Source organism: Alligator mississippiensis, chromosome 4 (assembly GCF_030867095.1).
Source record: "Alligator mississippiensis isolate rAllMis1 chromosome 4, rAllMis1, whole genome shotgun sequence".
Taxonomy (NCBI): domain Eukaryota; kingdom Metazoa; phylum Chordata; order Crocodylia; family Alligatoridae; genus Alligator; species Alligator mississippiensis.
The window spans coordinates 89,468,315-89,482,932 of NC_081827.1; the positions used below are offsets into that span (position 1 = coordinate 89,468,315).

The 14,618-nt window shown below is 41.8% G+C and overlaps 1 protein-coding gene across 3 annotated transcripts in view; it reads left to right on the forward strand.

Annotated features, from left to right (window-relative positions):
- The first annotated feature begins 5,772 nt into the window (after positions 1-5,772).
- Positions 5,773-14,618, forward strand: part of GUCY2C (guanylate cyclase 2C) — a 67,047-nt gene continuing 58,201 nt past the window's right edge. The window contains exons 1-4 of one of the 3 annotated variants that reach the window (XM_019480967.2): positions 5,773-6,143; positions 8,505-8,617; positions 9,306-9,373; positions 12,481-12,696. In XM_019480967.2, the coding sequence (XP_019336512.1) occupies positions 5,945-6,143; positions 8,505-8,617; positions 9,306-9,373; positions 12,481-12,696 (596 nt within the window). In that variant the 5' untranslated portion in view covers positions 5,773-5,944. The remainder of the gene's footprint in view (positions 6,144-8,504; positions 8,618-9,305; positions 9,374-12,480; positions 12,697-14,618) is intronic. The other 2 variants (XM_019480966.2, XM_019480968.2) reach the window with 2 other exon arrangements.

Consider the following 14,618-nt stretch of genomic DNA (forward strand, 5'->3'; position numbering starts at 1 on the left):
TACCATCTGTGGTCTACAGGGGACAGTTTGGGAATCATTGAGTTAGACAAAGATTTTCAGAAGCCTTTTTCACATGTCTTATCCCACTATTTTCCTAAAGTACAAAAGCCACATTGTATTTCTGTTCAGCAGGCTTTTCTTAATTTTTGCTTCAGATTTCTTATCAGTCTTGATAGACTATTATCCTCTGGTGAGGTCATTCAGTGGCTCTGTGATGATGACAGCAACATTTTTCACAATTCTGTGGTAGTAGGTACTAGCTGCTAAGAAGGTATTCAACTCTGTTATTACATAGCATAGTCATACAGTGAGTGCCTTTGTTTAATCAGAGCCACACCTTTTTGGCCTCCAATGTGACCCATACATCTGACTGTTGTTCAGCAGAACTGTTATTTTTCCATTGACAGCTTCAGTCTGTGCCTTCCCAATTGGCAAATGCATTTAGAAACCTTAATCTTCATGTTCTTCTATCTTACTTTCATGAGAAAAAATGCTAGCTATGAAACGCAAATTCAGCTTCTCTTCTTCCACACTAGTCGTCATCAACCACAGATCTGAATGATAAAACCATTACTACCAAAATGATTTAAAGGCAGGCAAAGGGTGATTTTTCTGGCCTCAGATGAATTTTGTTGCGTCAGCACTTAGAAAAGGCATCTTTTTGACTAGCAGATTGAGTCTGGGACCCATTGATCTATAAATAAATGTGGACACTACACTAGTGCCAGATTTTTTTTCTAACAGTAGTCAAATTTTGATCTCACCCTCTAAAAATAACCGAATACATAAATTAAAACAGAAACATTTGTTAGTGACTTATGTGCAAATGTGAGACTGCTTTTTAACTAGAAAATGTTACTGGAGTCCAAGAAGATGAGGAACTCTTGAAAAAAAAAATCTTGGTTATGTAATTCAATGTTATAACACAGTAAAACGGGATGTATGAGAACTTTTCATATATTACACCCCATAGGTGAAAGCCAAAAAGGTTAAATACTACCACAAACTTAAGAGAAAACTTCCTATACAAACTTTACGTATAAGTCACCATTCAAGGAAATGGTGTTACCAAAACCAAACATTGGGTGGGTAGGGGAGAAGCTTGGGTGGGTGGAGCGAACTATCATTAGACTACCTTGAAATTGACAAGAATTTAAAACATAATAAAGGTCTGATCCTTTTTGTTTACATTCTGACTTTTCAGCATTTTGGTGCTCTTGCTTCATAGTTTCTAGCATATCCCTGCAACTATGAAGGCTAGGAAACTGAAAGCTAAGATTTTCATGCAGCATCAAGTTTTCAGCAGGTATGGAAAAATGGAACAGTTCTATGAATTACAAGACAAAATCACAATAAGTGGCAAAGTTGAGGAACTAACTATTGAAGGAATTATAAAGGGCAAAGCCCCTGTTCCAGGGCACTTTACCATAGTGTTTTATTTACAGTACAAAAGCAGCATTTCTATCATGGTGCATGAAGTCTTCTCATGACTATTGTTTGAAAACTTACTAGTTAGTTGATTAAATGCTCATTATTCATTCATTATGGGTATGGATTGTAAGATATTAAGCGACAAACAAAAGATGTACCTTAAAATACAGGATGAGTGGTCAGAGTCACATGAGTGGCACTATGTATCTTCAGAGTTGTTCAGGCCAAAGAAATGATGTCAGCAACTATGTTAGTATAATTGATTGCTGCTGCTTTTATCTCATGTTTTCACATGATCTACTGGTTCTTAAGAGCTTTCAGAAATCCTCACTGACTTGTCTTTGGCCATTGTTTCTCTGGCTCTGCCTTCTTAGGAGGGAGATAAATTATTATAAGTCATCCTAGGGGTACAGCTAGAAGTGACCAGATGTAATTATGAAAAGATTGGATGTAATTGGATACTGGACATATTCCTAATAATTAACTATTTTAAAAGGTGGATTATGACTGTGCCCCACTCTACCCATGTGCATCTTTAGGTGCTGGGCTTTCAAGGCAAAAGGACCCTATTTCATCAGTTCTGGCACATTCGACCGATTGCACAGCACTCTTAGGGCGTGTGTAGATGAAACGCAGCTGTAGGGGCAGCAAACTCCTCAGAGGAGGAGTTTTAGTTCGCTGTGCCCAAAGTCATTTAAGGCTCATTACACCGCCATATTTCCTACTGTGGCTGGAATTAACGCGCAATACATTGCCGAGGCATGCAAACACTGATACCGTTAAAGTGGTGCAAAAGCATTTAACCTGCTTTAAAGTGTTGTGCACACATGCCCTTCGTTTCCTCTACACATGGCCTTCACTTCTGAAAATGTAGGTGGTGAAAACAGCCTTCGAAGAAAAGTGGTGAGTAAATTCCTGCAGTTATTTTAACCTGGTTTGGAAAAAGTACTAGAAAATATTTCAAGGGTGAATGATCTTTCAAGTGTTGAGGGACCTGACAGAAAAATGTAACAAGTTTTTTTCTTACTCAGATTTCTGTTATTCTACCTCCATGTTTATGAATGTTCCAGAAGAATGAGAGAGAAGTGCGCAGAGCTGGTTTAAAACAGGAAATGACTGCCATAGTATCTGTTCAAACTAGACCTGATAAAAGCTAGTTGTTTATTATCCAATAAAACAGTCCACTGAGCAAACAAATCATATCAGGAGTGAAAACAAGGCCTCACTAAAATCAGTGGTAAAACTTCCAATTGACTTAATTTGAGCCAGAATTTCAGATACATTTTCTAATCAGACATGAAATCCAGAAAAGTCTCTCCATCTTTTTCTCTCTCATTTTGTTATGGATAGTTATAGGCTTGTGGCTACATGAGACATGCTCAAATATTATGGTTATTAGAAAGGGAACACAGTTACTTCAGAGACCAGTAAATGAAGCTTCCACAAATCTGAGTTGTTCATGCATGTCTGAGGGCAGAATATGGCTATAAGCATCAGGAAAGAGTATCTGTGCAAGAGATCTCTCCTATTTGACCCAGACAAGTGGTTTTCAAATTGTGGTATGGGTAATCCTGGGGCACACAGTACTTTGCCAAGGGGTACACACCTAAATGTTAATAATGGCGGTGGAACTCCTGATTGGTCAACACACACTGAGCGTGTGCATACATGTGCTTTAATGCACAGTAGCCTATTTTACTGTGCATAAAATGTCACATAAAAATGCTATCACAATAATGTGTAGTAAAATAGGGTACTGTGAATTAAGTGCCACTTAAAAACCATGTGCATTCACCACAGCGCATTAAGGCAGCCTAATGTGCATTTGTTTAGTGCCTCACACTGGAGGTACTAAAATTAATGTACATTAGAAAAAGCACCTTAATGCACGTGTAGATGTGCCCACTGAGTATTGATATTGCCAGGCATTGATGTCAGTGACAACACCAGCCGGTGTCAGATGTAAAAGGTATGAGCAGTAATATTCTATAAGGAAAGGGGTACATGGCCAAAAAACGTTGAAAAACCCTGATCTCTATTTATTATTATTAGAAATACTGGGGCTTATATCTGCTTGGCAGGTCTTCAAGCTTCAAGAAAAGACAAGGCAATCAGACTGATAAACACTTGAGACATGATTTGATCACTTTATATAGGTACTTAAACATAGAAAAGTTGCTACGTGGTGAGTGTCTTTTTGACCTGCCTAACAAGGGAATAACAAGAACTGATGGCTGGAAGTCAAAGTGAGAAAAATTCAACATGAAAATTGGATACAACCTTGTAGCAGTGCAAGTGATTAAATATTGAAATCACTCACCACAGGAGCTGGTGGGTTCACTAGTGCTTGATGTTTTATAAAAGATACTAGCCAATTGCCTGTCAAGAGTGATGGGGAGGGGTGAGGGGTAGGGACGGAGTGCTGCCACCAACCACCCCATGCCGCCACCACCACCTCTCAGGAGCCTGGGGGGTGGGAAGCTTGCCCCACTGTCCCCTCTGTCCCCCTTCCACCAGCACCCTGCGCTGCTGCCATCTCCAGTGCCACTGGCCTCACCCCCCCCCCCGTCCCCTCCATCCCTGCCATCATGGTGGCACGCCACACTCTGGTTGGTTGTTTCAGTAACCAGTCAGAGTGCTCCAAGAGCATTATAGACAGGCAGACGGACTAAGCCCTTTATTATATAAGATGCTTAGATCCAGTTTTTAGGAGAGATTCCTTGCCCAGGAGAAGTTGGAGGGGGAGGGGGAAAAGGTGGGGGAGAGAGGAAAGAGGAAGAGGGATGTCAGGCTGGATGTTTTCTGTGTCTTTTTTGGCCTTGGAGTCCATGGATCTATGTCCATCTGTTCATTCCCTTCTTGCATGGGCCTTGGGAGAATAGGACCATTTGCATTGCCCTCAAAATATTCATAACACCAGCATCATGCATTAAGCAAACCAGCTGGGGATTTGCTGTAACTGCTATTGCAATGCTGCAATTATTTCATATTGTGTTGTTAGAGGGTCATTTCAAGCTGCAGTTTAAGTTGAATAAAAAAATAAAAAATACATAAATAGCAGTACAATTATACATTCCCAAAAGTTATTAGTGACTAGCAACAGGTATAGAAATATATCCAGGTCTCCTTCTAAATACAGGCTTTAAAAATGAAATAAACCAAGAAAATTCAGTTTGGCTGGTTTATACCAAAACCACGGTGTTATTTGCACAGTTGGGTGTTCAATTTTATTGTTTTGTTTGTTTTAGAATCATCCTGTGAAGTAATAAAAGTGATTTTATTTATTCTTTGGTGGCTTCAGTCCAGGTCCCAGTGGACAGGCAGTAGCTTGTAGGACAGTGTGTGAGTCCCAAAATTCAAGATTTATCACTGATAAGATATGGATTCAATATTCATCTGCCTTGAGGGCTGTTGGCTCCTTCTAGTGCCTTTTCCCCTTTCCTTCTCTCTCTTGTTGGTATAGGTAGGGGATGCTGGGGATTTTATTTTTTCCCTTTATTTGCTCTTCCACACAGTTTGAAAATATTCCCAGGAAGTATATTTGAGAGAGTCCAGCCAATCCACCCAGAAATATTGCCTCAGTACCTGTGAGTGTCAGATATACTATTTGATACCTGCCTTTGGTTCTCCAAGGCAATCCTGTGATCTTTAGGAGTGGAGTCTAGGAGCCATATCACAAAAGAAAATGGCTGTCCCCTTCTTGTCTATCTTAGTAGACTAGTTCTTAATGGGCCACGTAAACTGTACGCTCTGAAGGCAGTGTCTTCCCTTAGCAGAGTTGGGGCACCCTGCCTGGGATGGATATTTGTGGACTGTATCAGACAGGTTCTGTCTATAAGGTCCATCTCTATCCTGCCTTCCACCTATGCTCTTCTTGTTCTGTGGATACAAGTGGAGGGTTCCTGTCTCTAGGGCCATCAGCCATCCTTTGCCTTCCCTAAAATCATGTTGATGGGAAAACACTAAATAACTAAAAAGGCATGGAAGTTGCACATAGTAACATCATAAACTGAGATGTTACTATGTGAAGGGCACAGAGTGAAGGGCACAGTCAGAGAGGTGGTGTGACATGAAACTATGTTCCTCTGTGGCTTTAATGGATCTTTCATTTTATTTCCATTTTAAATAGGCTCCTTTTACAACCCAGTTAGCTCCTCCTCCTCTCTCTTCTCTGTCCATCATTCAGATGAAAAGCTAATGTCCTTATTAGGCAAGCAGGTAATGTCTCAGTTTTATAGCTCCAACCTTTCCACCAGCAAACAAACAAAGCAACCTTTGGCCTCTCTCCTTTTCTGAGTTCTGCTGCTGTTAATTGTTCACAAGCAGAAGTGCCAGCAGGGGCAGATAGAGGTGGGGCAGAGCTGAGGGCAGAGAAGCTGACAAAGGGAAGTAGATAAGGGAGATACAGGGCAGCTGATCACTGGACATACTGCAGGAACCCATTTCAGAAATAACAGCAATATAGCTGTAGGAGGGGAATGGGTATAAACTGAAAAGAATAAAAAGGAAACAAATGTTGGGTCCAGCCTGCTGGCTATTGCTCTTGTGTCTCCAATTGCTGTGGCCGCCTGGAGCAGGCAAGTGCGACAAGGACAACTATGTGATCAATGTGATGCTGCTGAATGATGCACAATATCCATGGATCTTTGAAAATGTACAGCCAGCTGTGGAACGGGGATTGCGTGTGATAGAAGAAGAGCTGCAGAAGGCAGGTAAGGCGATGCTGTGGGTTTCTCTCCCTCTTTAGGGTATCTGGGTCAGACTTCAGGCCTTGGTGTCGTATCAGGCTGTGCTTATGCAAACTGACCCTCAGGTCTGCTCTCAAGCTGTCTGTTTTTACCACATGGATTGAACAAAAACAATTCTCTTTGAAAACAGCAGAGCCCCGGTGGAAAATCTGTACCATAATTTTGAGGGGACAAAAACCCCTTCCTGGCAGAACTGGTCTTAGGGGTGGGCAAAATGGGCGACCACTCAGGGCACTGTGGTCGGGATGGCACCACACACACACACACACACACACACACACACACACGAGTAGCCCAGGCACAAAGCAGCACTCTCTCCCCGGCCCACCCCAGCTGATCTCCACCCCAGGCAGGAGAAGTGATGCCCAGCTCAGCCCACCCTCTGCCTCCAGCTGCTGCTCAGGAGGAGCTGGGCTGGGCAGTGTGGGTGGCAGCTGTGGTGCTTGCCCACTTGCCTGCCAGGTGCAATATGTTGCTCTGCCTTCCTGCTGGACTGCGTGCACCCTGTGCCCCTGCCTGCCTCTGCTGGGAGCAGCGCTGCTGGCTTGGTGGGGGGAAAAGAGGGGAGGAGGGCACCAGTGGTGGGGTACCAGAAGTGGGGACAATGTGGGAGGGAAGAATGTCAAAATACAGATTTCCCCAGGGCTCCATTTTCCCTCTGCTTCCTGGGTTAATTTCTCAACAGAAATGAGAATTGAGATTGGGAATTGCTTGAACCAGATCACACCAGCCCAATGGTCCATTTAGTCCTGTAACTTGACTCTTATAACAGAATCCTGCGCTGGTTCATGTAGTTTGGTCTCATTACTGCATTCAAGGAAGTAAAATATTGAACATGACAGATGTACCACATGAAGATGATACCCACCTCTCTCTAATAATGCAGCCAGATTTGTAACATTATACCAGTGATTCTCAAGTAGAGTCCCATGGCCCCTTGTGAAATCCTTTTAAGTGTACTGCATGGATGGTATGCAATAATAGCATTGTTAGGTATGCAAATACTTTTACATGATTCACAAGGTAAACCTAGAGATTTAAAATAGGAACCCATAGTGTTAGAAACATTTGACCAGTTGTAGTCTTTCTGAGATCTTGGCAACACAGAATTGTTCTATTACATTTTCATAGTTAAAAAAAAGAGTGAAAGCTAAGAGCTAGCATTTTCTGAGAGGTGCCTTGAGTCTAAAATGTTTGAGAACCACTGCACTATACCAAAAAAGAAACATCACCTGATTCTGGCTCAGAGATTGTTAACCAGGGTGCCAGGGCCCCCTGAGATGCTGCAAGGTCCTTTGAAGGATGCCATGAGGTATGAGGAGATAAACCAAGTGTGAGGAGATAAGCAGATAAGCACAGGCTCAGACTTGTCCCTGCCTTCCTATTTCCCTGCCCCTACTGCCCAATCCCACTGAGGGAGATAAGCATGGTAATAAATAAGTTAGTTTTTGAAATGGGGTGCTGCTCATTTCACAAAAAATTATGGAGGGGTGCCTCCAGTCCATTAGGGGGTGCCTTGATTCTAAAAAAGTTGAGAACCACTGTCCTAGCTGCTGGTTATCTTATGCCCTGATGTGTGAGGATCAAGAACCCTTAAAATTTTCATCATAATTACCATCACTATAGATGGTACTCTTAACTCATTCCAATACTCAACCTCTTTTTAATAAAATTTAACCACCTGCATCCATAGTAGCCTGTGACAAAAAGGCTTAAGAAAAGTATCTAATTTTCCTCCTTTTGACTATTTTTGTCAAAGACTTTGAAGTCTGTTTTCAAGTATCTTTAAAAATGTGTCTCTAATTATGACCAATACTTGATATCCCAGCAGAAGAGGTTAGCCATGTGTATTAGAACCCAATGTTCAATCCTATTCCTTCCCTGCCCCACAACCATAGACCCCCTCCCCCCTCCTTACTCTTCTCCCTCCTCCCCTCCACGAGTGCCCTTTTTTTGATACAGGCAGTCCTCAGCTTACAATGTTTCGAGTTACAATGTTTCCAGTTACAATGTTTCGTACTTACAACATTTATAAATTGACACCCTGTTTCAACTTTACAACTCCATTTTCGATTTAACAACACTTGATCCAATGCAATGCCATGCCAGTGAACAAGTTCACTGCATCACCCATCTCCCTGGAGAACATCTGTCCAAACTTCCTTGGACACTTTCTTTAAGAAAGCAGACAAGACTTCAGAAAAACCTGCAGCCAAGACTGCAAGTGTCCTTGTTGTGTGAAAGCCCTTTTGAGATTTGTGAGGTGACGATCGTTTTTCTGAGTTTTGTGATAACATTTCCTATTTCCTCTACATTATTCTATAGGAAAACCTGTGACTCTTAATGCCACTTATAATGGCTTTAACACATCACTGTATGTGTCACGAGGCTGCCCTACCAGCACTTGTGAAGGTGTGGAGATTGTCAAGCAACTCTTTGTAAGTACCAGGTTGTTTTCTTAAGGCATTGATATTTCTCGTAGTTAATCCAAGTGGGGATGAGGGTGCTGGCTGGTACCAACTAGAATGCGAGCTGGAAAAGTACAGACTTCACACACACACACACACACACACACACACACACACACTCTCTCTCTCTCTCTCTCTCACTGGCATGCCATTTCCAATTTAGATCAGCCCTGAATACCAATCCTGTTGCCTGCCTACATATATCAGCACTGATTTGGTGAGACATTTAAATCCCCCCTACAGCTGTAGTGCCCAGGTCTGGTGATGCATGTAGTCTCTTCTGCTGAGGCCACTCTGCAGGCTATACTTTTCCAGATACCATTCTGCCATTTGCCTTTTCTTGTTATGTCATCGCTATATGGTCCTTGCTCAACATATATCCTCTACCCCTTCCTTCATTCCACAGCCCCTTTTTTCACTCCATGCTTGCTTTATGATACTCTGACTTCAGTCTGTGGCACTGCTATTTCTCATGGTTCATCAAAGTGAGGGCTGAAGGGTCTGGCTTCTCACATGCCATAGTATCCCCACCTTGAACTGGTCACGTGCATTTCAGTCCTCATTCTACACACCTCACGTTAGCCCCTTTCTTCAAATTTACACTCTCCTTGACCACTGTCCACCTTTACTATTGCTAATCTTGCTTGATCTTTTGCAGAATACTGGCACACTTGGCTGCATTGTCCTGGGACCGACTTGCACTTATGCCACATACCAGATGGTCTCGTAAGTATTAGAAAAAATATTACTGCCTTGTATGGAGATCAAATATTGAATAACTTTACTTTCTGTTTAACAGACCCTCATAGCCCTTAGCTGTTTGTGGGTCACACCGGTTGCCTGACTCAGTTAGGGTTTATAACAAGACCCTGGCCTTTATCTTTCAAAGAGGACAGAACTCCCCTGAAAAGTTAATTGGTACAATTCCTTTAGTAGGCAGGAGAAGAGTGGTGATAATAAATAAAAATCAGTCTGAAAACCCGAGTTCTGCAGACTACCTCTTCAGCACTCCTGGAGGGAGACAGAGCTATTAACTTGAGAAACATAGGAATCGTTGTTCTCAGTCAAATTGGTCATCCATCTCAGTGAGCATCCTGTCGCTGACAGTGGCCAATACTAGATACTCCAGAGGAAATTGCAATAGGCAGTTCTGGTGTGCCCAGGGGAATTTTCCTCCTTATCCCTCCGAAATTTAGAGGGTGGCTCACTTCCTGAAGCTTGACACTTTATAGCCCTTACAAAACTTGTTTATTTAGTGCATTTTCTATGTAGATATACTGTTGCAAATATTATTCTCCATATCAAAATTTTAAGGGCTCTTGATCCTCACTGACCCAGTTTCAATTTTCCTAAACTCTTGGTCACAGTGATATCGTCTTACAATAAATGCCACAGTCTATTTGTTCAGTGTATGAAAAAATGTTTCTTTTAATCAGTTTTGAATTTATTATCTTCCAATTCTATCAAACACCCATGTGTTCTTTTACCGGGAAACAGGATGAACATAATGTCTGGTCCACCTCCTGTTTACCAATCACTATTCTGTATGTTTTAGTAATCTCACCCATAGTTTCTTACACTCTAAGGTAAAGTGTCCCAATTTTTTCAGTCTCTCTAACCCAAGAGTTTTTCCAAGTCCTTAATAATTCTCATTGACTCGCTCATCTCTTACCATCTTCTGTTTCTGCTTTTTGTAGCGGAGTGATTGGAATTGAACATAGTATGCCCGAGCAATACAAAATTATGATACCTACTTTTTATATAGCAATGTTATATTCTTTTCTACACTGGGTTGCATCTTGTTCCTTATTCAACCTCATATTTTATTTGCTTTTCTGACCTCTGGTGCATACTGAACAGAAACACTGAGCTGTTAATGAATTGGTTAGGTCCTGTACTCCTTTGTCAGTAAAGTTAATTCAAAACATAGTAAAGTACATGAATAGTGGAAGTTTACCCACAGCACTGAAGAACACTAGCCATTATACAACTGGTTGGCCCTACATGCAACAGAACAGATTTGGGAATTAAAACCAGATTCTTTACCTAGCACCATATTAAGCCAGCCTTAGTAAATTTCCATTTTAGTGATTACAAATTTTCTGAACTTATTGGACCAGTGTCTCCCCAGCTCTTTAAATGTCTTTACTTTTTCATTCCTTTACACTATATCAACAATAAACTACTTATCTTTAAAACAATAATAATGGCCTTTATCTGGAGATAAAGTCCTGTATTACTCACTATTATAGCAATTCCAAGAATTCTAACTGCCCTGTTTGTCATTGCAAAGGTTTCTATGATGTGTAAAACATCCCACTAAATGAGTTGCCAAGATTTTCAAGTGTAGTGCAGTAGGAGTGTAACATGAGAGAAAGTGCCTCTATCCATTGCAACCACCCCATGCGGAAAAAAATAGCGAAGTTTCACAAATTCACTCGGGTAGAGACAAAACATGGCAAACCTCTATCAACATTGCTATTTTCCTTTCCTCAAAATAAAATGTGGTAGAAATACAAGCCTTTCCATGGTTCATAGATTCATAGATGTTGGGGTCAGAAGGGACCTCAACAGATCATCGAGTCTGACCCCCTGCCTGGACAGGAAAGAGTGCTGGGGTCAGATGACCCCAGCCAGATGCCTATCCAGCCTTCTCTTAAGGACCCCCAAGGAAGGGGAGAGCACCACCTCCCTTGGAAGCCTGTTCCAAATTCTGGCCACCCTTACTGTGAAGAAATTCTCCTGATGTCTAGCCTAAATCTGTTCTCTGTCAGTTTGTGACTGCTGTTCCTTGTTACCCCAAGAGGCGCCCTGGTGAACAGAGCATCTCTGATTCCTTGCTGTGCCCCCCTAATGAATTTGTAGGCAGCCACAAGATCACCTCTCAGGCTTCTCTTGCAGAGGCTGAAGAGGTCCAGGTCCCTTAGTCATGCATTGATGGAATAAATATTTTATTCAGATTAAGAGTGTAAGTATAATCTTTGCCTGATTTTCCTCCTCCACCCAATTATTTTCAATTGATATTAAACATCAAGTGTTTTGGTCAACAGGTACATCAGTTCATGAGTAGTCCTTTCCATCATAGCATGAATTCATAAATAAGATTGGCATGATAAAAATAATTCACAATGGCAGGATGCTAATTAGTAATATAATGAAAACCTTTATGTTTCATAAGGGACACTCAACATTTCACAATGGATAAAATGGATGGACCAAGGCTTTATTGTGAAGAAAGTGGTTATTCCAGTTGAGTTCCCTAGTAGTAAACTATGTGGTAAACTTGAAAAAATTGGTGTAGGCACATAAAACTATTACAAGAAAGCAGCTCTATTTCTACTCCTGAACACAGTATTCTTGGTACCACCAGGATTTTCATGTAGGAAGGTGTCGAGTCAATCCACTATTCCAACCCAGAATGGTTCATAACATAGTATTTTCAATGATATACATACTGGGTCCATCCTGACAGTCTGAAAAGGGTTACTTCATGAATTTATAGGGATAAGGTTTGTCAAAGGCACTGAGAATCTCCCCTACAGATTGGGGTGCTGCAGATGAAAGGTTTCTGTGTGGGGAGGCATATATTTGTGTCTAATCTTGAATGATTATAGAAACCTTCCCTTTCCAGGGTTAGCAGTCCAGGTTAGGAATATTAATATTTAACTGAACATTTATCCTGTCCTTCTTTCAGATTTAGCTTGTTGTAAAACAAAGTTAAGACACAAAGTAAAAAAGGGCTTGCGAGATGAATCCAACAGTAGCTATCCTGACATGATACCAATTCACTTGGCAAACATACTGAGGACATGTTCTCTCCTCTTTCCCCTTAGAGTCGACACAATATTGAGCCTTCCTCTGATTTCGGCAGGGAGCTTTGGGCTCTCATGTGACTACAAAGCCAACCTAACTCGAATCTTGACCCCAGCCAGGAAGTTGACCTATTTCCTTCTTCATTTTTGGCATGAATTTGAGTTGCCATTTAAAACCAGAGCCTGGGAAACTGCTTACCTCTATAAGAAGAATTTGAACACTGAAGACTGCTTCTGGTAAGAACCATTCCTATATTGTTCCTTGCTGCTGTCCTAAAAATGTCAACCTCAGCTATGGCCTACTTCTTCCAGGATGCCTTTGGATTTCCTCCTCTTTCTCACTCTCTGAATGGCTTTCATGGAAATATGACAAGTAAAAGACAAATTGTGCCACCATCCTTGCCAAAGCTAGTATATTACTACATCACCTTCCCTAGTATTATGTTCAGTTTACTTCTGTGTATTCCCAAGTTACGGACTTCTCCCACATCCCCTGGGAAAGTATTTTACTGTCTAATACAGTGGTTCTTAACCTTTTAGACTGAAAGCACTTCTCATTAGACTCAAGACACCCCTTGAAAAATGTCAGTTCTTACCTTTCATTCACTTCTTGAATACATAAAAATAATAGAGTAATTCTTCTCTTTGAAAGAACTCAGAAAGACCACCACAGGTCATAATGTTTTTAACACTGTGGATTCCTATTTGAAATCTTTGGGCTCATAGGTGACTGGTGACTGTTGCGGGGGGGGGGGGGGGGAATGACACAATTTAAAGCTTCTGGTTGTATGTAGCAGGGTTCAAGGCAGGTACTCCGGTGTGCCCAGATCAGCCCTGCACCACTGGGGCCATGTGCCAGGCTCTGGCATGCCCAGATCTACCCCACGCCATCAGGGCTGTGCGCCAAGTTCTGCCATCCCTGGACTGCTCCTGTGCCATCAGGGGGCCCCCAATAGTGCAGGGCCAGTTTGGGCTTGCCAGAGCTCAGCTCCCAACCCCAATGGCTCAGGGATGGTCCCTAAGCTCTGGCCTCCAACCCACACCCTGTCCCATAGACTTACCTGCAAATGCAGCTCTTGAGTCCTGCCTCAGGTAGAATGGAAGGTGCAGCTGCTGGAGCTGCTCCCACCACCCTGCCTATACTGCCGGGCATGTGTGTGTGTGCATGCATGCACATGCATATGGCAACCCCTGCCTTGCAGCCCAGATTTTTTTTCCCTTTGCCTCCCTTCCTCCCTTTCTATAAATTTCAGTGTTCATCAATGTTTATTGGTAAAATTGATGAACATTAAATCTGGGGACACAAGTGCCCCCCTGTGCCTCCCTGATGCATCCCCAGTGTGTGGGTTTATTTTGCAAATCATGTTCACATACCTAACAGTGCTAACATCGCATATGGAAGTACTAAATGCCAGCTCAGTAACAGCCCATACTGCACCAGGCTCGCAGTTCATGGTTATTTTTAGCTTGTATGTCACTGTAGCAATGCACTATAATGAGGGAGGGCATCACAGTTTGTGCCTACCATCACTACGTCACTGTAGCATGTTGCTTCAGTGACATAGCATCACATGTAGATGCGCCCAGTGGGATACAACGGATTCCCCAGTTCAATATCATTGTATTTATCATAGCCTTCGTTTGTGATGATTCAGTCAATTTTTCAGTTTAGGAAATTCAGTTTAGCTCCAACGCTAATTTGAACAGTTTTTTGAGGCAAGACTGAGAGAGAAAAAATTTCATTCCCTGACTAATATCCGAACATATTATATTTTGTACGTGCCATTTTCTCTGAAATGTAATTATCCCACAGCAGACAATCACGTTTGTGAAGAAAAGTTTATTTCTTTATGGCAATAGCTTAGCAGAGCATATGAACACTTGCCAAATTTTAAGCACAAGCTTGAACTCTACTGACTCCATTGTGACTTAAGCATGTACTTATATATTTTGTTGAATATAATATGAGGGGAAAAGGAGTCCAGGAGAGTTGGTTGTATTTTAAAGAAACCTTACTGAGGGCGCAGAAATGAACAAATGCAATGTGTAGGAAGACTAGCAAGTATGGCAGAAGACAAGCTTGGCTTAGCAAGGAACTTTTCAGTGAGTTAAAACACAAAAAAGAAGTTTACAAGAAGTGGCAACTTAGACAAATGACT